The sequence below is a fragment of the Pongo abelii genome, chromosome 5 (genome assembly GCF_028885655.2).
Source record: "Pongo abelii isolate AG06213 chromosome 5, NHGRI_mPonAbe1-v2.0_pri, whole genome shotgun sequence".
In the NCBI taxonomy this organism is placed as follows: domain Eukaryota; kingdom Metazoa; phylum Chordata; class Mammalia; order Primates; family Hominidae; genus Pongo; species Pongo abelii.
The window spans coordinates 110,097,186-110,122,720 of NC_071990.2; the positions used below are offsets into that span (position 1 = coordinate 110,097,186).

At 38.2% G+C, this 25,535-nt stretch overlaps 1 protein-coding gene across 4 annotated transcripts in view; it reads right to left on the reverse strand.

Annotated features, from left to right (window-relative positions):
- The window catches only part of SESN1 (sestrin 1), a 105,490-nt gene that overhangs the window by 20,908 nt on the left and 59,047 nt on the right, over positions 1–25,535 (reverse strand). The window contains exon 1 of one of the 4 annotated variants that reach the window (XM_024247951.3): positions 1,610–1,948. In XM_024247951.3, coding sequence (XP_024103719.1) covers positions 1,610–1,711 — 102 coding nt within the window. In that variant the 5' untranslated portion in view covers positions 1,712–1,948. 4 annotated transcript variants of the gene reach the window in all.

Sequence of the window (25,535 nt, forward strand, 5' to 3'; positions counted from 1 at the left end):
CTAATAGGTAATTCAGAAATACTGAAAGTCCAGGTACTTTTTTTTTTTTTTTTTTTTTGCCTTCTATGAACTATATTTTAGAAAAAAAACTTACTGACTTTAAGTTACTGCATTTGTAATACTTAGGCCATATTTGTGCCCTATACTTTGCTCAGGAGTTCCGTTTCTGAAAGTGTTTAATTTAAAAGCATTATGGAAGTTAGCTATTTGAAAGAATTGTGTTATTCTTTTTGTAAAGTGAATAGTTTTCCTATAAAGCATTCCTTCCTAAGTTATCTTCCCACATGTTGGGATGTATTAAAAATGAAATACAACTATACAAAGCTTCCTGGTTTCCTCAACACAATCCCATAAGCGCTGTAACAATATGCAAGCCAAAATCTATTTCTTTATCTTTTAGTTTACATAGCTATCTTTAGAAATTCTAGATCTGAGCAAGAACCAGGACTCTGCACACAAACATCAGCAGAGATAACAGATCTATTCAAGCATGATGATTGGGGCTCACTTCTACTCAAAAAGAGAAAAGATCTATTATGACCCGCAAACAGAAACTGTAAATGTTAATTCAACACTTTCATACTGTTTTCACTTTTTGGTAAAGTTTCCAAAGCGATACTGTAAGAGATTTTTAAAGATTGTTTTATTATCTGTAAACAAGGAACATGTAATATGTCCATAAATGTTAAAATCTCAAAAAAATATTTGGTGCTTTACAACCTTCATGACAAAGTGTCTTCATTTAAGTTTCTATGAATATACATAGTATACTGATAATAGACTCCATTAAAGAAATTACGAAACCACGTCATTTTAGTGGGTAAAGCTGCAGAGAAAATAATTCACATTTAGATTTCTTGAACTAAGGCAACACTCTGACAGCATCTGATTTCAATCCAAATTTAAGGTTCGAGTTTTTCCTAAGGTTACATTAGTAACTTTCAAATGGTTTCCTATTTGCAACCACTTAGAAAACAATACAAAATGTTACAATTAAGAACCTCTTTCTGAAGGACAGTTCAGAAAAGGGATTGCTTAATACGCGAGTAAACGCTGTGCATAACGTCATAGAGCTTGCAGGACACACTTATTCCAGGCAACATCATCTCTTCCCTGAGTCAAATGTGTTTTTTTTCTTTCTCTCTAAGTAGGAGGCAAAGGGGGTGAAGGTGGCTAAATAATCTGTTTTTACAAGACAAGACATCGAGGGGGCATATCCACAGGCTGTTTCACCCTCAAGACTCGAGGTCTGCTGGATTTCTGACTTGTGGAGACTTGTCCAGACGACAATGTTATTTACGTCTTGGAGACTTTCATTTACATGACCGGGGCCGCAGTCTCTCCCAGCTTAACATTTTCTGCTCAGGGACGACTCACGGTGCGCAGGTCTCCCACCCACCGCAGGCAACCCCTTCCCCCGAGGGGCGCAGGAGGGCCGGGACGCTGCTCCCCGGGGGCCCGCCCGCCCGCCCTACCTGGGGAGCGTTTTCGGATGCTGACCGAGAGCGACTGGGAGGAGGCGACGTGACCTCCGTGTTGCACAGGGCAGCTCGGCCGGCTGCCCACCCGCCCAGGTACCCAGCCGCCCGCTCAGCCCCTCGCCAGGTACCTCGTCCTGGTCGCGGCCCCCGCCGCACTGCTTGCAGCCCAGTAGCCCCGAGACCGCCAAAGGGGCCGTGTACGCCTCGTTCGCGGCGGCGGCCAAGCGCATGTCGGCGCGGGGACGGCTGCGGACGCGCGGAGGCGGCGAGCGCTGGGCAGCCGGCCGCGGCTCCAGGCTGCAGCGCCTCAGTCAGCACGGACTACGGGGGGCGGGGCGGCGCCGACAAACAAGCCGCGCAGCCCCGCCCCGCGCCCTTCACTTCACCGCCCTGGCGGCCACGCAAGCCAATGCGGGCTCGCGTCTCCGCAAAGCCCCGCCCCCCCGGCGCGGAGGCTGGGTACTGGCGGTCTGACGCGGCGAGGTGAAAAATCACCTCGGGGGCCCAGGTCCCCCACGAACAGCTAATTCTCAGGTACATAATGGGCTCTGGAGGGCCGCGAGGTGAGCGTGCACTGTCAGGAAGGTGCAGCACGAGTCTTCGGGCTGCAGGGACAGGGGAATCTGCTCCCTACACCCCTGCTCGGCCATTTACCTAGAACCAAAAAGCAGCCAACCTCCAGACTGATCCTGACCGCACCAGGAGTAATGAAGTTCTCTGTAAATTCGATAAACTATTGAAATTTCCCTTCTTCCTTTCCCATAATGCCCAAACGACGCTGAATGGGCAGCAGAATGCAGCAACATGTACAGGACTTTGGCCTATAATCAATGCAAAATTCATTTTGGTAAGCTACGTAAAAGCTATAATTATCACTCCCCTACACAGGTAATAAACCTTGGTAGCCTATCTCTGAATCGTCTTTTTTCCTCTCAAGTATACTCGAAGGCTTTACAATTTCTAATATTCCTTCATAAGCTCCCTCCCTGGGTTATAAAGACAGAATTTTAATCTCTGAAATCGATGAGGAACTTGGGAAAATACAGGTTACAAAGGAGAAAAACAACTGACATTGTTGGGCCCAGAACCCAGATCCCTCCAGTCCTGTGTCAGTACTATTTCTTTCCATAACTCTATTCTCTCTCTTTAAAAGAAACAAATTCCTAAATTAGATCTCTTTTTGCATGTTTATGCTGTTTTCAAAGCCTTATAAGTGCTCAGGTTAAAAAACAAACTAAGTTGGAACATTCTGACAAGGAAACAAGTGGAATTTATAGCAGTAGTTATGGCCACAGAACAGGACTCATAAATGAAAATGAGTTTCAGTCTTAGAAGTGACGCTACCGTGTCTCAGTGAAGACTAAGTTACTCTTTTAGCTCTTCAACTATCATGTTTAAAGTGGCATGTCAAAATGGTTATTTTTTATTTGTCTCCTAATAAATAAGATAAATGATATATGTTCTCTATACTGCTTTTAAAAAATAGCTAACGCACCCAAAATATTTTTTACTGGTCAAAAGAAGCAATTTTGAGTTAATGTCGATATAGAAGAAAAGGCTACAGAGGCTTCCAAGCTCTCATCCACTGAGCACAGCCACAAAAACAAACAGTATAATCAAATGCCCACTCAGCCATAAGCAAATACAAAAACAAAACAAACCCAGTACATCATCCAATTTGCAGCAATATGACATACCCTGCAAGATAAACTGGTTGTAAATGAATGAGTTGGAAACATAAATGCACTTGATGTATGGGATTGTGAGCTGCAAAAGCTAGTTAGGTAGAAGTATGTGAAAAATGATGACTCTGGTTCTAGAAGAGTTGAGGTATGATTTTATTTCTGAAGGAATCACAGTTTTAGTTGTCTAGTAGGGCATAATCTTAGTTATGACATTTGTAAAATGAGGAATGCTTATCTTTCCATTTTCTAATGAGAGGCAAGGGAAAAGCATGCATTCAGTTAAATCAAAAGTGGCTTAAAATAAGTAAATGCAAGTGAAAACTGCTAACTGCATGCATATAGTAGTCTGATACTTAGTGCTTGATAAATATTTATTGAAGAAATATTTCAGATATACTGAAATGGTATAGGAAGCTCCAATTAGGATTCCTTTTTCCCCCAGATAGTTGCAAATTATTATTTAATGCTGCCTTATGTGAAAAGAAAAATAATTTTAATTTAATATTCTAATGTAGTGGTTTATGGAGAACCTTCAAGCCATTAAATGTCAAGATTCCTTTATGGTCTCTATAAAGACTGACCTAAATTCCTCAAAGAGTACTAATTTCTTGTTCTCTGCTTTAGAGCACTGGAGTGAATTAGTCACTCTGTTCTCCAACATAAAAAGGTTGCCTCCAAATAAATTTACAGTAACCAAGAGTTCCAACAAATGTATTTTTTAGATTTTTTTTTTTTTTTTTTTGAGACAGAGTCTCGCTCTGTCAGCTAGGATGAGTGCAGTGGCATTATCACGGTTCACTGCAGCCTTGACCTCCAGGGCTCAAGTGATCCTCCCACCTCAGCCTCCTGAGTAGCTGGCACTACAGGCAGAGGCCACCACACCCGGCTACTTTTTAAATTTTTTGTAGAGATAGGGTCTCATTATGTTGTCCAGGCTGGTCTCAAATTCCTGGACTCAAGCAATTTTCCCGCCTTTGCCTCCCAAAGTGCTGGGATTACAGGTGTGAGCCACCACACCCAGCCCAATAAATGTATTAATTAAACTGCATCTATCATTATGCAGATTTAACTTTTGAAATGTTTTGTTTCAAACCATTCAATAAAAATTATTTTCCAAGGATTTCGAAGGTAGGCCTGATGTTCTGAAGGTGCTGCTCCTCTCAACCTCTAGGGCTGAGCACATACAGGCATGCAATAAACATCTGCTGAAAAGATGAACATCCTGAACACAGAACAGTGATTACAAAGGGCTGTGTTTTTGATATTTACCACAGGTTGTCAGTATAGGCCGGAGCTACCTTACAAAGTCTGCTATTTAAACATTTAATTGTGATATTTCTTTTTTTTTTTTTTGAGACGGCGTCTCGCTCTGTCACCCAGGCTGGAGTGCAGTGGTGCGAACTTGGCTCAGGAAGAATCCTGACATTTAATCCAAGAAGTAATAGTAATTCTGAAATATTTCCTTTCTTTTAAAAAGATTTTGGTCAACTTACTCAACTGTATCAAAGTGAGGTTCATTGCCTCTCATCTGTCCTTAGCAGTAATGCACTCAGCCTTATTTTTCTGAAGAGCAAGCTGATAATCTATGTAAAAGCAGAGTGGTGTCAAATGACTTGATTTTAACAGAGAACTATGAAATATTAGGGGAGTCTGCGCTTGGAATGGTGGTTCAAGATAGGCTTCCTGAAGGAAAAAGACACCTGAGCTACAGCTTAGAGTATTAGTAGAGAGGCCTTGGAAAGAAAATTTGGGGGAGAGTTTGGGAGAATAGACACAGAGTTCTAAGTAAAAGATCTAGCATATGCAGAGGCCCAGAAAAAGGAAAGAGTGATCCATTAGGGAAGCAGAATACAGGAAGCTCAATGGGTCTGGAAAAGAGAGTAAGGAGAGTAACAGAAGTTGTTTAGGTAAAAGATAAGCAGTAGGCCGGGCGTGGTGGCTTCGCCTGTAATTCCAGCACTTTGGGAGGCCGAGGCGGGCGGATCACAAGGTCAGGAGCTCGAAACCATCCTGGCCAACATGGTGAAACTCGGTCTCTACTAAAAATACAAAAACATTAGCTGGGCGTGGTGGTGCGCGCCTGTAGTCCCAGCTACTTGGAAGGCTGGGGCAGGAGAATTGCTTGAACCCGGGAGGCAGAGGTTGCGATGAGCCGAGATCGCACCATTGCACTCTAACCTGGCAACAAGAAAAAAAAAAAAAAAAAGATAAGCAGTAACGAGGGATTGTTAAGCTTCATTAAAGAATACAGATTTCATTCTTAAGGGTATGTGGAGTTACTGAAAGTTCTAAACTGTAGAGTGACATCAGATTTGCATGTCAGCTAAGGTTTGGAAAAATATATTGGAAGGGGCAAAACTAGGGGCAAGGAGATGAGTTAGGCTGCTGAGGCAATCTTGGCAAGGCAAGAGGGCAGTCTTCGGAACAATGGGAAGGGAGAGAAGTGTAGAAGATGACAGTGGATTTTGTCTCTCCAATATGGTAGTAAGTTCCTTGAGGGAGGCAATCATGCCTCAAACTCTTGTTTCTGAAATTTAGGAGATAAATCTCAGATTATCTGCTCTCCTGACCAAGTAGATTCCCTGAGCGCATTAGGTCTTTAAAAAGTATAATCAATTCATGACAAGGAATAGATATATATTTTAGTAGAAAAAGCAGTAATTAGGCTAAAAGGCATAATCATACTTTTATGGACCACGTTAAACCTTGTACTATAGATTTGCACATCTCTTCATTGGAATCAGAATTATACTTAATGCAGTAATTGGTTAGAAAACACACAGTGATGGTTTTAGCCATTAAACCAAAGAACTCCTTTAAGAGTGGGAGTGGGATTTGTTAGATTTATGTGGTTTAAGCATTCTTGAAAAATCCCCTATTGTCATTTAAAACGTTTCATTTAGAACAAATGCTGGTTTATAAGACTACTTCTGCTTACTAATTTTGTCTAGATTTTTCTCCTCTAGCTCATATCTTCCTGTTTTTATCTACATAGCTTGTCTGCTAAGCACTTTTTCCCTTTTCAACATCATGTTTTGGGTACATTAAGATCCTTTTAGCACTGAACTTTAAACTGATCCTCTTATTTGCGCTATACTTTTTTTTTTTTTCAGTTCTTCAATTTTTAGAATTATATCACTTTAAAGGAGCAAGAATGTTGACAAGTCTTTGGTATTTTCCTCTCATTTAGAGTTTCCTCTTTTAGAAATGCAGTGTTTTAACTTTCTACATAGCTGTTTAGAAATATGAAGCATCACCAATATTTGTAAATAAGTAGTATTCCAAGAAGTGTCAGTGGGTTTAAATTTAAAAGTTGCTTTTACCCCTAAAGAATCAATGTGTTAAATAACGGTCAGGTTTTCTAGGCTGATAATAATAAGACCAGTAATTTGTTAACTCCTGTGTATCAGACACTTAACACTTTACATGTATAAAGCAGATGTAATTATTTTCATTTTACAAATTTGTGACATAGAAACTAAAAGTATGGGCAACTTGACCAAAGTTACAAAACTTGTAAAATTCAGCCTGGAATTAGAACTCCGGTCTGTCAGAATCCAAAGCAGCAGTCACTATATGAGGCTGCTGCTTTTGCCGAATATATATTTAAAATTTTGATAACTGTGTATTCACCTAAGTTATTGATTCTGGAGGCAAGAAAAGAGGGTAGGAAGACAGAAAAATTTATCTCCCTTGCTTTTACTCAGGTTTTTTTTGTTTTGTTTTGTTTTGTTTTTAAGATATCATGGAATGGGTGATCTTCGGCTTTGAGAGCTTCTCTCTTCCATATTTCTGTCATTCCTCTCAGTGTCTCTTTCTGGGCCTTTGGTGGCCTCGTGCTACCCAAAGCCTCTTCACTACATATCTCATCTGAATCTACCCAACCTCCTACATGTTCCTCACATGACCCCCATTTCTTAAAACGTAGTACGTTTTAGGAAGAAAGCAGGCGTCTCAAACAAATCACACTAATTTTGTAAGTTACTGATATCTCCTATTTATTTATTTAGTTTGTCTCAATAGGATATAAGCTCCATAAAATCAGAATGTCTGTTTTTTTTGTTTACTGCTATATTTCCAATGTCCTAGTGCCCTGCACACAGGAGACCCTCAAAAATTATGTATCAAATGAATGAACTCTGAAGAGATGTTTCCATTAAAAAATTGTTTAAGCTTAATTGAAAGCGTAATAATGAATTTCAAGTTCACTATTCAGGTAAACATTTTTGAGGCTTAGGGGCCACAAAACCTGCCTGTTTATAGGCAGGCAGGCTGGCTCTGTGAGGGAATCAGCTTCTACTGGGTTCAGCTCTGCTAAGCACTCTGTCTTTCAGAATCTCTCTACTTCTCCTTGGAACTCATAGATACCCAAGCTCCTTTGATTTTTTCTTTGATATTTCTGTGACTGCTCTCCTGCACTACAAGCTAGCAGCTATACAGGGTCTGACAAAGGCATGTATGGATCACTTGTTAAGTCAGGCATGTACTTACAAGTCAGACACTACCTGTGTCTGACAAGATACCATTGTTTGACAAGATTCAGGAACATTTTGTAACCAAGTTTGGCTTTAAATAATCCTTAGGTCTATCCAAGGTGAAGTGATAGAAAAGAAAGTGTCTGTTGAGATATAAAAATTAAGTGGGAGAATTCATTCAGACATATTACAATGTTTAGAGGCTACTTTCAGCATCATCACTGAGTTAAATAAGAAGGAATGGGTTTAATTTGGAATACTATGAGGTCTATGAAAAAGGTGAATGTGAGGGGGAAATGGACGGTTAGGACTTTAAGCCATATGTTTCTAGGTGCTACTGAAGGTTTTAAATAAGGAGAAGGAAATATACAAACAAAAAAGGCAACAAAAGATACTAAATATATGCAAGTAGAAAATATTTTTCAGACTGAATATACTCTGTGTTGAATAATTTTTCTAACAGTTTTTTGAGGGACTAGATTTCATTTGTACCTAAACAATGTGAACACATGAAATTCTCATAGTGCTTCTATTTGTGCACAGGCCAAGAACTGGTTTAGTATGTAACCTATAATTTTAAATACAAGGAATTAGCCAGGCATAATATTAAAAATTATCCATTCAAAATAGATTAAAACCAAACCTAATATCTTTAACTTATCCTGAACCCACAGACTTGATGGAACTAAACTAATCCCATTTAACCATAGGATTTTTACCCGTGGTTAAAATGTTTGGGCTAAATGCATATTAATGAGTCATTAGCTTAATCATGACTGAATTTTAAATGCTTTGTTTATACTAACGGTAATTTTTATTCAAAGAAACAAACTAATGACAATATTCTAGAGTTTTAAAATCCAGTTGTTTTTGTTTATAACAGCTATCCTGCCTTCCCTATCCATGCCTCCCCACCCTATGATTATTACTACCAAGTGGTGAATAGAATTCTGCAATATGTGCTTTTCTTGCGCAGTTCAAAGAACCCCTACTCAGTTCCTTTTTGATAATCTTTAGTTGTAGGTCCTATAATCCTTTAAACCACCTTCTTTTTCTGCCTCCTTCAGAGGTCTCTTGCTTTCCAAGAGGGTATTAAGTTGTAGATTCTTAACCTGAGCACAAGTACAAGGCCACATCTGGAGACTACTTGCAGGTTATTGTGTATTTTAAAAATAAAATGCTGTTCACTGAACTTTCCTGTCTGTTCTTCTGCCCTCCCAAATTCTCACTCTGTGGGCCATTTTCCCCTTTACCCAAAGGGTATAGATACATTTAGGGGACTATAGTTCATCAAATAAAAATGTTTATATTTGCTTATCTATTCTAGCTTTCTGTTTTGCCAAAACATACTCTCAAACAATAAAAGATATAATACCACTTAAAAATATATGCTTTTTACAGGAATTCAGATTTGAATGGAATTCAAGATCATTTTGCTTGTAGTAATAGAGAATATGATTTTCTTAATTTTTGCAATTTTATTTTCTGGCAAATAACTCAGAAACACTAAAATAATATTTTATTCAGATGATACAAATTGGAGAGGGTAACATTCTTAATTTGTTATGAGTCTAATTTTTAAAATATATGTTCGTATAAGTTTACATTGGTAAAATAATGCTATTATTTTATATATTTTATATTTTTATATGCTTTCAGTTATAGACCAGACCCAGGACAGGCTAAATGAAAGTTATATTGTGAAGGTGAGTTTGGTCTATAATTCAGTAGACAAACATGAACTGTTGTAGTTCCAACAGCTTTTTCTCTTTAAGGCTATATTTGGCATTAAGCCTTAAAATAATGCTATTATTTTACCAATTAACAGAAAACTTGATACTATGTAACTATTTATCATTCAGTCATTCATTATTTGTAAATATTTACTAAATGTCAAATATATGCATTTCTTTTAGACGGAGTCTCGCTCTGTCGCCCAGGCTGGAGTGCAGTGGTGCAACCTTGGCTCACTGCAAGCTCCACTGCCCGGGTTCACACCATTCTCCTGCCTCAGCCTCCCAAGCAGCTGGGACTACAGGCACCACCACCACACCCAGCTAATTTTTTGTATTTTTAGTAGAGACGGGGTTTTACCATGTTAGCCAGGATGGTCTCGATCTCCTGACCTCGTGATCCACCTGCCTCGGCCTCCCAAAGTGCTGGGATTACAGGTGTGAGCCACCGCACCCGGCCCAAATATATGCATTTCTTAAATCATATGAACAAGCAGAAATCTCTTAATTCGAGATTGGGATTTAAAGTTAGACTTAACCACTTACATAAATCATACAGATTAGCAGATAGCTTGGGATTCTGTTAGGAAGCATTAAATGGAGGGTCATCTAGTTTACTACCTTTGCAAAGAAAAAATAAAAAGCCTGAAAACCTCTCTAGTTGTAATCCCTTTAAATTTGAAATGAAGGGCAATTGAACTTAATGATCTCTCAAACTTTATTTCAGCTCTAAAGTTCCAATCTTTTAATATAATTCCTGGCTAGGCACAGTGGCTCAATGCCTGTAATCTCAGCACTTTGGGAGGCTGAGGTGGGAAGATCATTTGAGGTCAGGAGTTTGAGACTAGCCTGGGCAACATAGCGAGAACCCTGTCTCTTTCTATAGAAAAATAATAATAAGAAGAAATAGCAAAAATGTAATTCCTGATTTTATCCAGAGTTATATGCTTTCAGCTAACTAGAACCTGGCCCCTTCCTGCTCTGGACTTCCTTGTATATTATCAGTGGTTTTCAAATTATATTTCTTAAAATCCATTCCTTACACATACTTTAGAGATATTATAAAATATTAGATTTGAACTTTCTTTTTCAAAGTAACCTACAAATGTATATCAACATTAAATTCAATGGAGACTGCCAAAACAATTTGTTGCCAGTAATAATTCGGTTATTAAATAATGTCTCTCCCACCATCTGTGTGAGCACATTTGAACATTCTTGTAAATGTATAAATGTGTCAGTGATTAGGAGGGGTATAGTTTATGTGTTCTAGTCTTTTAAAAAATTAATGCCTGTCTACATCAGCTCAAGTAAAACTATAATAGTGAGTGAACTGCTACAGCAAGTGGATATTTTGCTTTAAAGATGCCAGGAGAGGCTCAGGCACATTTGCTTGGTACGTGCTCCTGAAAGGTGTAACTGTCAATTTTGTAATGTCGAAGGAACAGATTGCACATCCCATCATGATTCCTTAGTTTTTAGTGGATATTGTATATTTTGGTGCTTATTGTTTTAACTTTTATATTTATAATAAAGAATGCAAGTAGTTGTTTGAAGTCAATCATTCTTTTCACTTTTTTGTTCAAGCTTCTAGATCAGTTTAACTGCAGAGTATCTTGAGAATGCAAGGTGAACTATTTAAAAAGTTTTCACTCAAAGCCATTTATCTAAGTCTATAATTTCAGGGATGACTTCTATAGTTCATTACTAGAGAAGTTTCTCTGAACATGTAGAGCATGATAAAAAAATGAAAGTATAAAGATATTTTCAAAAACCCACAAAAGCACTTACCTGTGTGAATCAGACTTTCTTGATATTATGCATATAAGAAAATATAGAAATATTGCAACCATCATTCATAACCCCTTAATTTCAAATTTTCTGAAAATATAAAATATAAAATAGCCCCATTGTTTTCACTGATTTGAAATGAATTTTCTTACTTGAACTTAAATAATTTATTGATAAAACACTTTTACAGTTTTAGATACTATATACATCAGAATTCTGGTAATATTGTTTTATTAAAGACTAAGCTGACAAAGAAATTAAAACACATTTTTTATACACACACACACACCCCCACACACACAGACACACACCCCTCATGATCTGTATCCTGGAACTCACATTAGGTTTGGAGGATCCAAGCTAGTCTGTGGCTGTCTACATCACTCACCCAAGACTTGGGTCAGGCTTTAAGGATCAGAGAATGCTCCAATAATTTCTACCGGTTCCAGCAGAGTGCTGGGGGAATCTAGTTCAAAGTCTTATTCTCATTAATGCCAAATAGAGCCTTAAAGAGAAAAAGCTGTTGGAAATACAACAGTTCATGTTTGTCTACTGAATTACAGACCAAACTCACCTTCACAATGTAACTTTCATTTAGCCTGTCCTGAGTCTAGTCTATAACCTAAAGCATTATCAGTCCTTTCAGTCCTCTTCAAGAAAACATAAATAAAGTCACTCTTATCCTTTAGTGACACACATGCCAGTAAGAGCAAGAATAGTCTTTATCCTAAATCATAAAAATTTGACCTAATAACTATTTTCATATTACATTTCAATTGAAAAAAATTAAGTAGTTTGGATTTGTTCTTATTAACAAAGATATTGATATCCAGATAATTTTTAGTATAATAGGCAGGTTTTAAAATAATGCATTTGCTTTCTACAATTAGAACTTGCTTTATGTCAATAAATTCAACTTTCAAGTATTCAATTAGATTTTAAAAATTAAACTACAGTACTTTAGTTTGTAGATCATAAATACGCATTAAAATGTCACAATCTTCAAATATTGCACACTAAATTTATACATAAGTGGGTTTTAAAAAATCTAAACTTCAAAAGATGCCAGAAAAAAGTATGTGGATCAGGTGAAAGAGCAAAGCAGAGTCAAAAGCAGCAGGATGCAGTTCAAATAGGTCACACTCAACTTTTAACTTTCCCTAAGAACAAAAACACAAGCTTAGCAACAGCTTTTAGCCAATCACAAAGCAGACAAACAGGTAAGGACTCAACTGCTCCAGATACCGGTGAGGCCTAAGCTTCTTCTTTTTTTCTTTTTTTTATATATTGCCACAAGAGAAAACAACAAATTATAAAACAGGATATATTTTCCTAGGTTAAAAGTAACTGATAAAATCTTCTCACCAACTCTTGGCAAAATAGATTAGATTTCAGTATTGTAGTGATTATTTGTTTCATCTTTATTATGCCAGATACTGTATACATCAAGTTACCATTAAAATAATAGTGTATTTTTAGTTAAAAAAATTTTGTGGGAAATATTCTTTCTTGCTGTGGGTAGAAAATAAAGGTAGAAATATCTAGTGAAATGCTACTGGCCAAATCCAAAAATATAAAATACCAGTAAAAACAACCATATCACAAATACAACTTTCAAAACAAACGCAGGATCAAGCAAACTGAACAAATTGCATGGTGCAATTCTATACAATTTTTTCCTCTTTATTTCTATCACTCAATACATATCCTTCTTCTTGGAGAGGAGAAGGTTTTCAGAGGATTTAGAAGGGATTTTCAAGAGTTACAGATTCCATCACTGTTATATTTAGCACAGACCTCAGATTTGCTCAAACTGACAGAGCATTACCTGCAATATAGACACAAAAACACTGTGAAACAATAGTTAACAGTTTTCTTCATTTTGCTTCAGTTTGCCAAATTTATCTTCTAAAGCAGTTTCCAATATTTTCTGTGACTATCATCATGAACAATACTTCTTTTCTCTTCAAATACTACTTAAACCATTTGATGGTTGTAGTTCCCTAAAAAAGGAATTAAAGTAGAACAGTTTGCTTTGTCATTATCATTAATAATCTCCTTCACCCACCATTTTAGGAGACACTTTATTTTATTTTTTAGAGATAGATTTCGCTCTGTTACCCAGGCAGTAATGGGGTGATAATGGCTCACAGCAGCCTCGAACTCTTGGGCTCAAGTGGTTCTCCCACCTCAGCCTCCTGAGTAGGTAGGACTACAGGCATGCCACCATGACTGTCTTAATATTTTGACATTTTTGTACAGATGGGGTCTTGTTATGTTGCCCAGGCTACATGGACTCAAGTGAACTCCCGCCTCAGCCTCCAAAAGTGTTGGGATTACAGGTGTGAGCCACCTTGCCAAGCCCACCATGTACTTTAAAACAAAGGAGGTTTGCTAATAACATTGTAGGATGCTGTAAAAAAAGTGTATAGATGTGTATTTCCCCCAATATTTCATTGTTTTCCATACAACCCTAGAGTAGGGGAAAAGTTTGTAGACTAGCTCTGGGTTTTATTTATCAGTCATATCTTGCCTCATCCTTCTCTTTTTTTTTTGAGATGCAGTGTTGCTCTGGTACCCAGACTGGAGTGCAATGGCACAATCTCAGTTCACTACCACCTCTGCCTCCTGGGTTCAAGCAATTCTCGTGCCTCAGCCTTGCAATTAGCTGGGATTACAGATGCCTGCCACCAAGCCTGGCTAATTTTTTTTTGTATTTTTAGTAGAGACGGGGTTTCACTATGTTGGCCAGGCTGGTCTCGAACTCTTGACCTCAAGTGATCTGCCCGCCTTGGCCTCCTACTGGGATTATAGGCATGAGCCACCACACCTGGCCTCATCCTTCTCCTTTATCCTCAGTTGTCACAGATAACTAAGCTATGTTGAACCAGAAAAAAAGGTAGTTTTAATATATCATTTGGGGAAGAAACATCAATTCTATATCAATCTCATGTTTTTGGGGGGACTTTTAAACCCTAATAATTCAGAACAGTATCCATCCAAATATTACTGAAAGTTTCATTAATACACATATACTATATCTAAAGGATTGGTTAAATTTATAAAAATTTATATATGTGGATATACTAGTCTTATTTATTCATCATTCAGTCAACCAGTGTTAATTAAGCACCTACTATGTGCCAGGCATTTTTTTTTTTTTTTTCCTTCCCAGTATATATTTTTTGAGAACAACATCCATATCTTCTTCCTTTCTCCTTTCTTCTTTTAATTTCCTATAGTGATGCACCCACTTGAAGTCCTTTTACTCCTAACGGGGCACCTGGACTGAGGAATGAAGAATGCCTTAAGCTACAAAGGCATATAATGCTGAAAAGCTAATTGTTATTGTAGCAGTTAGGTAAATGAATGCCAATTGATGGACAGCTTTTAAACTAGTAACTCAGATTTTTAATCTAAGATATGATTCCAGAAGCAAGGCAATGCTATACTAGTTTCAATTTGATATTAACAGAATATCTAAAACATATGTATGCATCAGGCATTGTTCTAAAGTTTTTTTTTTTTTTTTTTTTGAGACGGAGTCTCATTCTGTCACCCAGCCTGGAGTGCAGTGGCGCGATCTCGGCTCACTGCAAGCTCCACCTCCCGGGTTCATGCCATTCTCCTGCCTCGGCCTCCTGCCTCAGCCTCCTGGTGGTGCCCACCACCACGCCCGGCTAATTTTTTTATTTTTTTTTTTAGTAGAGACGGGGTTTCACTATAGCCAGGATAGTCTCGATCTCCTGACCTCGTGATCTGCCCGCCTCGGCCTCCCAAAGTGCTGGGATTACAGACATGAAACACCACGCCTGGCCATTCTAAAGCATTTTATGTATTTTAACTCATTTAACTCTCATAACACCTTAGGTACATGTTATCTTCATTTTAGAAATGGGAAACTCAGAGAGGTTAAGTATTTAACCCAAGGCCACACATCAAGGGGCCTGAGTAAAGGTTAGAACTCAAGCATATTCTTTCTACTATACCATAATGCTGCCTGATAATATTTTAGTTTTGTTAATGTTAATATTCCAGTGATTGTGTGCCCATCAGAAAGAGGCCAAGGGACCCTAACTCGTACCATCTTCTCCTGTCTTCCCCTGCACTATGTTCCCTGCAATCTGCTCACTCCACCCTCTGTGACCACCCAAATCAATAGAACACTATCCCTCTCCAGCAAATCTGAACTGGTTCCCCATTGAGACAAAATAAAAATGTTCTATAACATCTCTCAATATATCTTCTCCCTAATTACTGCCCTCCTCATACATGTTAATCCTATCCCAACTTTCTTGATTCCATTTATCTACTTATGGTTCCCCTTTGAAACTTTATACATTTCTCCCTGACACTTGAAAACACTCTTCTCTCAGAGTTTCATTAAGGACACATTATCATAACTTCCTTCAAAGGTCTTCTAAAATTTCATCTTCTGAACAAAAGTTTGTAAATTTTATCATGCTGAATAAGGAATATCTTCTACCACTTGACAGTTTACCATGCTAACAGTGACTGTTAACCTCCAAAATATGATCCACTATGTTTTTTTGATACTTTTATAAATAATGTTAGTGGATGTGCCTATGTTGTGTTCAGTTTTAGGGCACAACCACAGAGTATTTATGAGTCCCTTTTGGTCTATGTTAAGAGTACATTCTGTCCCAGGTGCAAGGATTTGGGGAAGTATGTTTGGGGACATATGTTTATCTTACTTTGAAATTATAACTACTGGCACATCACATACAAATAGGTACTTAAACTGCATTGTGATTATGTTACAAGCTTTGTACATAGAACACTAAAGAGAAAGCAACAGGTTTGGATCTAACAAAATAAAATGAGTAAAATTACCATTTAGCATAAACAAAATGTAACATTTTATGTAAAAAGAAAAATATAAAAACATAAATGAAGACTTACATTGTCAAGTAATCATTATTAAAGTCACTTTCATATATTTAAAGCATAAGAGAATATTGTAGATTGTTCTTGGTGGCTAAATATGTTACTGCCTTCTCAAAGAATGAGTGATTTTTTTTTCTGTAGAATGAAATTCAATGATCTCACACACACACACACACCCTTAAAATGTTTTCACACACATTTGAAAATCAGTAATTTTTGCCAAAATAGATGTTGACTATTGATATAGCAACATTTCATTATATCTCAATTGACTTTAAAAAACAATCTCATGAATCTAGAACAAGTTAAAAAAAAAGATGTAAAATAGATGTCACAAAGTTTACATACCACAGCATATGTACTGTATTCAGTGGAAAACCCTTCACCTGCCTCTCTTAGAGACAATTTACTTTTATTTGGTACAAAATTATAACAAGCTTCTTTATCTAGTTTCTAAGTCCATAGTAACTTATTAGGGTACAGGGACTACCATTAAACTGATAGCAGAGAAAAAAGGAATAGTGAAGCACTTAATCACAAAGGAAGAATCAGAAAAATTCCATAAAGCAGAAACAAGAACTTGGATAGCACAGTAGCAGGAAGCCATTTTCTATAAGGGTAATGGTCCTATAAGCCTTAAAAAGCCCTGACAGCACTGCCCTCTCCCAGATTAGGTTAAAAACTGACCTCGATATTAGTGCTTCTTACTCATGTTGGACAAAATACCTAAAAATATTTCTACAGATGCTTCTCAACTTACAAAGGGGTTATGACTCAATAAGTTGAAAATATCATAAGTAAAAAATGCATTTAATACACCAAATCTTCTACATTATAGTCTAGCCTAGACTACCATAAATGTGCTCAGAATGCTGACATTAGCCTACAGTTGGGCAAAATCATCTGGCAAAGTGGTAGAGTATTAGTTGTCTGTCTTTGTGATTATGTGGCTGAGAACTGTCACTTGCTGCTACTGCCCAGCATTGTGAGTATCGTACTACTTTCCATAGCATTTTTCTACTGAATGTGTGTTGCTTACACACCTTAATAAAGTCAAACAATTGTTAAGTGGAACTATCACAAATTGGAGACCTGTGTGTAAGAAATATTGTTTAAAATGGCTGAACTGGCAAAGTAACAGAAATCCTCAGAAACCAAAACCCACTGACAGGAGGAGTCTAGGGAGACAGTGAGCACTAAGGCTGGCAGCTGTGGATCCCCAGGGACCTAGAGCAGCAGCACAGAAAACAGAAGGCAAATCCTAGGACTTGGGAAATTGGGAGGTAGATCAGAGACCCCATCATAAAGCCAAACCCCAAGGGGCTAAACGCTCAATGAAAGCATGAACAAGGAAAAACACCCCATTTACAGAAGAAGACAGAAGATTTGCCTGTTTTAATATTTATTCCTGGTGGAAGGGGTAAAATCTCCCCTGAATATTCATAAACACAAGGTGGATCACACATGAGGAGGTGGGGGGATGAATTCCCTTATTACCTACCTGCTCTTAAAAGCAAGGTAAACATTTAGTATAAAGTGGGCTGGTTATGTCCCCCAGGTTCCAGTTAGAAATAAATAGAGATTTTCTCTGAAGGGGATACAATTCCAATGAATATAAGCTTACAATAATAAAAAGTACTATGCAAAAAGATGCCATTAGTGAGGACTACAGGAAACAATAATTACCTAAGACTGCAAAGTCAGATGCAGTCTGCCAGAAATCATCTGCAAAGACTTTAGATACTAGATACAGAAGACCAGTTCAATATGTTTTTTAAAACTTTAAAGGAAATAGAAAGTATGGGTGAGAAACAGGAAACTATCAAAAAATAACCAGACAGATTTGAAAATGAATGAAATAGTTTTTATAATAATTAAAACTTAAAATTCAATAAACAGTATATTGAGTATAGCTAAAAATTATTAGTAAACTAGAAAGTAAATCTGAAGAGTCCAGAATATAGCAGATACAGCAAAGAAATGAAATTGATGAGAGAGAAAATAAAAGACATGGAAGATGAAATAGAAGGTCTAATACATATCTAATTGGAAGGAGACAACAGAAAGAATAGGACAAAGGTAATATTCTAAGACATGATGGTTAAGGATTATCCAGAACAGATTAAAGACACCAATACTCTTTTTTTTTTTTCAGGAAGCACAATGAATCTCATGCAGAATAACTTAAAAAAACTATACCTTGGCCTACAGTAGAACTGAAAAATTTCAAGGAAAGAGATCTTAAAGTCCATGAAAGGGAAAAGTCAGATTACCTACGAAGGGAAAACTAAGCTGACAGCCTAATTTTAAAGAATGGAAGCCAGAGGATCAAAATATTGAGAGAAAATGATCATTGTTGAATTGTATTTAACACATGAAACTATCTTTCATAAAGTGAATGAAAGAAACACATTTTAAGAGACAAAAACTAAGAATCTACCACCAACAGATCCTCAACTGAAGGAGTGTCAGTTCAGGAAGAAGCAAAATGATCTCAGAAGGAAGTCTGAAAAAGACCAAAGAACAGTCAACAAAGAAAAAGTTCTTTGTATTTAAGATTTTCATTTTATGGGTAAAATTCTCACCTACCCAGAATAGTACATTCTATATGAATTCTGAATAGCTTTGTGTGAACATATGCTTTAATTTCCCTTGGCTTGGAGTGGAATGGCTAAATCATATAATAGGTGTAGGTTTAACTTTTGAGACGGAGTCTCCCTCTGTCGCCAGGCTGGAGTGCAGTGGCGCAATCTCGGCTCACTGCAACCTTCTCCACCTCCCAACTTCGGTTCCAGCGATTCTCCTGCCTCAGCTTCCCGAGTAGCTAGGACTACGGGAGTGTGCCACCACGCCCAACTAATTTTTGTATTTTTAGTAGAGACGGGGTTTCACCATGTTGGCCAGGATGGTCTCGATCTCTTGACCTCATGATTCACCCGCCTCAGCCTCCCAAAGTGCTGGGATTACAGGAGTGAGCCACTGCGCCCAGCCAGGTTTAACTTTTTAAGTAACTGCCAAACTGTTTTCCAAAGTAGTTGTACCATTTTATATTATCACCCATCAGTGTATAAGACATCTTCTGCCAGGCATGGTGGCTCACACCTGTAATCCCAGCACTTCAGGAGCCCAGGGCGGATCACTTGAGGCCTGGAGATCAAGACCAGCCTGGCCAACACAGTGAAACCCTGTCTCTACTAAAAATACTAAAATTAGCTGGTCATGGCACCACATACCTGTAATCCCAACTACTCAGGAGGCTGAGGCACGAGAATCGCTTGAATCTGGGAGGTGCAGGTTGCAGTGGGCTGAGATTGCACCACTGCATTCCAGCCTCAGTGACAAAGAAAGACTCTGTCTAAAAAACAATAAAATACATCTTGGCTGGGGGTGGTGGCTCACGCCTGTAATCCCAGCACTTTGGGTGGCCAAGGTGGGCAGATTGCCTGAGGTTAGGAGTTCAAGACCAGTCTGGCCAACATGGTGAAACCCCGTCCCTACTAAAAATATAAAAAAATTTAGCCAGGCGTGGTGGCATGCACCTGTAATCCCAGCTACTCAGGAGGCTGAGGCAGGAGAGTTGCTTGAACCAGGGAGGTGGAGGCTGCAGTGAGCTGAGATTGCGCCACTGCACTCCAGCCTGGGCGACAGAGGGAGACTCTGTCTCAAAAAAAAAAAAAAAAAAAAAGAGACATCTTCACCAATGCTCAGCATTGTCAATTTAAAACATTTTAGTCAATCTAATGGGTGTAGTACAGTTGTTCTTAACGAGTGATTTTTTTCTCCCATGGGACATTTGATAATGTCTGCATATATTTTCAATTTTCACAACTGGTGAGGAGAGGTTGTTACTGGTATGTAGCAGGGAGAGACCAGGGAGGCTCCTAAATATCCTGCAATGCACAGGACAGGTCCCCGTCCCACAACAAAGCATTATCTGGCCCAAGATGCCTAATGTAGCAATATCTCATTGTGATTTTAATTTGCATTTCCTTGATAACTTTTGCTACTGAACATGTTTTAATGTGCTTATTGGTCATTTATATACATATATATATTTTTGTGAAGTATCAGTTCAAACCTTTTGTCCATTTTTTATTGGGTTGGTTATTTTCTTGTGCTGTAAGTATTCTTTATATTATTTTGAATACAAGTACTTTGATATATGTGTTACAAATTTTATTTCAGCCTGTGGCTTGCCTGTTCATTTTCCTAATGATGTCTTTTGAAAATCATGTTTTAATTTTGATATGATCCAATTTGTCAATATTTTCTTTAATGTCTCATGCTTGTATTCTAGATAAGAAACCTTTGCCTACCCCCAGGTTGTAAACTTTTTTTCCCATCTGTTTTCTTCTGAAAGTTTTATAGCTTTAGGTTTTAATTTAATAGATCATATAAATTTTATGATATTTGAAAATAAAACTTCTCAAGTTTCTCTTCAGGGAATGGGATTATGGGTGAATGGCATTCACTTTTTAAATATATCTGTTGTATCTGACTATCTTCCCACAATAATTATTAAACATTCTACAGTACAGATAACTTTTTGGAGTAGGGGAAGAATGGGAATGAGAAGTTTATCTCTAATGGGGCTAATTTGTTGTTGTTGTTGTTATCACAGGGACCAAATTTGACCTTAAAGTGTTCTGGTACATTTGCATGTAGGTATTTTAAATTAAATACTGTCTGATGAGTTTCTACTACATTAACTCCATGTAGCAAAAAAGTAAAGTGGTCTTTCTTCCAGAGACTAGTGCCTTTCTTCCAGGCAATACTGGGGGGTAAGACAGGGTTAAACAAGATGGTTCTACTTTTAGTACCCTTGGGTCATAAAAAAGCATCTCTTAAAAATAGTATTAGTTGATGCCACATGGAAGACTGGGCAACACATACCATAGAAGCAAAGAGAATCTACTACTTAAAAATAATTGCCCCAATCTCAGAACTGGCATAGAACAAAGACTGGGTCACAAAAGCAGTGCACTGGAAAAAGAGACCATTTCAGAGAGCCTCCTAGTATCAGAAAGAACAACCCCCAAACTTCCCAATAAATCTGCAGCTGAAGAAATGAAAAAATGGTACAGGATTGCACATGGTGCATATGGTGACATGAGAGAGGGTATCTCTGAATTGGGTTTGAAGTCTACCTTTATGTATATTAACTGTCTCATAGAGATTTAGTCTAAATTGTTCACTTCATAAGTATAAAATTCTTATAGCTTCATGCCTCCTCTGAAACAGATTTAGTGTATAAAGATGGTTTTAGGATACTTTTCTACCTTCTCTTCTTAAGGAAATTATTTACTGTGGAAGATTTGCAATAATGTAAGCAGTAAATGGAAGACTAAAAGAGGAGGAATGGTCCTAAATTTTACAAAGAATTTCAAAGACCTACAATTTCTAAGCATAATAGAGCTCTGTGTCCCAGAAAGACTCTTCCTAGCCACTGATGACTAAGGACACTATTAGGAACAACAGAAACCACGGGTTAAAACACAGTAATTGAACCAAAAAGTTGGTCTCCAGACTAAATGCACTTGATTTATGGCAATTGTACTATTCAGAGCAATTCTTAAGAGAAGCAGGAATGACTTTATTAAATCTTTTTCTTGAGTGTAAATTATTGCTTGAGATGCTGTGAATACTGAATTTTAAATGTTGCCACTTCCTACGACCTCTCCCTCCTCAATCCACTCCTTTCCTCCAATAACAAGCAGATTTGTCTATTCTGTTTCTCTTTTAAGATGGGTTCTTGCTCTGTCACCCAGGCTGGAGTGCAGTGGCACAATCATATCTCACTGCAGTCTTGAGCTTGAGGCTCAAGCGATCCTCCTGTCTTAGCCTCCCAAGTAGGGTTTTACAGGTGCATGCCACCACACCCAGCTATTTTTTTATTTTTGTAGAGACAGAGTCTTGCCATGTCGCTCAAGCTGGTCTTTATTTCCTTGCCTCAAATGATCTTCCCACTTTGGCCTCCCAAAGTGCTGGGATTATAGGCATAAGCCATCACACCCAGCTGCTGTTTTTCCTAGTGAGGAAGGAAATGTTCAAGTTATTTTTCTATATAAGTTTGTATCTAATTACGTTATATTTTGCTGAGCTTCTTCAAGCTCTTAGAACTCCTCAGTAAGGTTCTTAGACATTATTAACATGACAGATAACATAAGGTCTGAGATATTACGGTACCCAACCCTCAAAATGTTAAGTATCTCTGCACCCAATATAAGTGGCAGGTAAAAATAAAATAGCCTTTTAACTTGGCCATAGTTTTTCGAGACACTTGGGTCTTAAACACATGTGTCTGTTTCCTCTGATTCTCCACTCTCTAGTCCTGTGTTAGCATAAGCAAGATCCCTAGCTCTGAACCCTCAGAATCAGCACTTTAGTACATAACAAGAAAGCCATTGCTAGGACCCCCTCATGTAAGAATCTGGTCTAAGGAGAGATATGACAATCAAGAATAAAAAGAATGGATCTAGAAAAGCAAGAATGTCAAATAAATTTCTTAGGACTGTGAATGCTCACAAAGGCATGATCAAGGCTCTATGTCCAGAGCATTTATGTAAAGGTGTAGATTGCTAGTAGTAAGTTTCTACCTATGCATGCAGAGTATACCAAGGGGAAAAGACAGTAGAAGATTTCTCCAGTGTATTAATAGATGAGGCACCTGAGCTTCTCATAGCTCAAAATATTCTATTCTCAGCTGCCTAAAGTTACTTTATCCATAAGTTTAAGGATGGGGTGGGAATAGGTGAAAAAGAGGAAGAATAAAAATAGCTGGGATGTGGCTTAGAGAAAAATATGTCACAAAAGAAAAAAATAAGTCTGGAATCTTCAAGATTCTAAGGTCTGGAAAGGAACCATAAAAATCTCACATTAAGAAATGATTATGGTTCTACCTAGGGACTATAGAATAAAATGTAAACTGTATATAGGATTTTATGGTCTACAAATTAATTTCCCATAGAGTGACTTGTACAACTTCTTACAACAACCTTGTAAGATATATCTCATTATTCCTATATTACCCATGAAGAAACGTCATACAACTGACAAGTGGCAGAGCTACAAGTCAAATGCAGGTCTGCTCTGACTTCAGGTCCAGTGCCCTTTCCTTTCCACTACTCAACAGTTTAAAATGCAGCTTCAGAGCCAGCTCTTAGGGGGCTTACAATCCAGTTGATCATAAAATACTCAGAAACAATTAGAGAACAATTCTAGGCAACGTGTAATTTTGTATTAAATTATACACCACAAACTGCAAATATCCAGAAGTAGGGAGTCAGTAAAGGCTTAAAAGATGGGTAAAGGGGAATAACATAGAAGAGAGAATAAACTGGATGAACTCAAGAGACTGTTAAGAGATTTCCCTGGCTCTGGCAGGAGATGAGTGAGTTAGTAGTGGGAAACAGTCAGTTTTAGGTAGTCTATAAAGTCAGTAAAAGTGATTAGATACTGCAGGGGGTAATAAAGGATCCCTAAAAGATTCTCAGCAGTGGTACAAAGGAGTGAAAGCAGTGACTGCGCATGAGGAGCTCAAGGCAAATTAAATATGTGCACTTCAGTGGAAGAGGTATTGCTACCATTCCACATCCTCTCCAGTCTCACACCACCACCAAACTTCACAGTCCACCTGCTGGAATCATTCCTAGACTTGTGTATGTGCTCCTCCCTCTGAGTTCAAGTCTTTCCCCTCTAATCATGGCCCACCCCTCATCTTCGGCCTAAAGTTAGAAGTCACTGCCTTGGAGAACCCTTCCCTGACCCCTCCTGGTCTGAGTTAGATCTCCTTTGAAAATTTCCTCTGTGGCAGCACTTATCTCTGAGCACTATAATTTCCAGTGAGCTAGCCAGTCTCCCTTATTAGGCTGAAAGCTCCCAGGGTAGGAAATGGCCCATCTTTTTCCAACACTAAAATCCCTTGGTACATAATGGGTGATTTAGAGGAAGTATAAACAAGTATATAGTCAGGAAACAGATTTAGGGATTAACTTCCCCTAAGATTACAGGCTGAGTATTCCCTATACCAAATGCTTGGGACCAGAAGTATTTCAGATTTTGAAATATTTGCATATATATAATGAAATATCTTGGGGATGAAACCCAAGTCTAAACATGAAATTCACTTATGTTTCATATACACCTTATACACATATCTTGAAGGTAATTTAATATTGTAAATAATTTTATGCATAAATAAAAGTTTGTGTTAAGTACTTATATGTGGAATTTTCCACGGATCACCTGAGGTCGGGAGTTCGAGACCAGCCTGACCAACATGGAGAAACCCCATCTCTACTAAAAATACAAAAAAATTAGCCAGGCATGGTGGTGCATGCCTGTAATCCCAGCTACTCGGGAGGTTGAGGCAGGAAAATCACTTGAACCTGGAAGGCGGAGGTTGCGGTGAGCTGAGATCGTGCCATTGCACTCCAGCCTGGGCAACAAGAGTGAAACTCTGCCTCAAAAAAGTCTCAGAGTTTGGAGCATTTCAGATGAGGTGTGCTCACCCTGTACATGAAAAGGTAAGGTTGGGCACAGTGGTTCACGCCTGTATTCCCAGCACTTTGGGAAGCCGAGGTGGGCAAATCACAAGGTCAGGAATTCAAGACCAGCCTGGCCAACATGGTGAAACCCTGTCTCTACTAAAAATACAAAAAATTAGCCAGGTGTGGTGGTGCATGCCTGTAATCCCAGCTATTGGGGAGGCTGAGGCAGGAGAATCGCTTGAACCCAGGAGGCGGAGGTTGCAATGAGCCGAGATTGGGCCATTGCACTCTAGCCTGGGTGACAGAGCAAGACTTCATCTCGTGGTGAGGGGGAAAAAAGAAAAGGTAAGAAGACAGATACATATATAACCATGCTAAAATATGGAAGAATATAAATTGGAAGATGGCCTCTTGTCTCAATGAAAGAGATATTCCAAGCCTTCTTTTCTTTTGTCTACCCAAGCCCCTTAGTGAAGGGGAGGGCTGGATCAGGGTCAGGGCTAAGATAGGAAGATATACCTTTTATAACCATTGCTTGAGGACAATAGGCTGTAGTTTTTTTAAAAAACAATTTTTTCTTCTGCTAGAAGGGAAGAATTCAACAACCGTCATTTAACAACAGAGAGCACAGTGCCTTGCAAGAACCCACACAGGTATTTCATTGTATACAAAGATGAATCATAATTCCAGCCCTAAGGAACCTTATAATCCAATTTAAGAAAACCCATGAGGTAGAATTATGTTAAAGGTACAGACAATGCTATGGATTCAGAGGAGAGGAAAAAGTCAAGGGATTACTAAAAATGTTGCAAGCAGGGAGATGAGGTGTTGAGGTGTGATTTTAGAAGATTAAGGGAAACTTCTAGGATAGTCTGAGTTGTAGGGAGAAGCTAAAGACACACTTTAAGCTAAAGAGCGTGCAGTGGTCTGGTTAAGAAGTAACAAAGGTATAAACCAGTGATGCCGGTGGAAA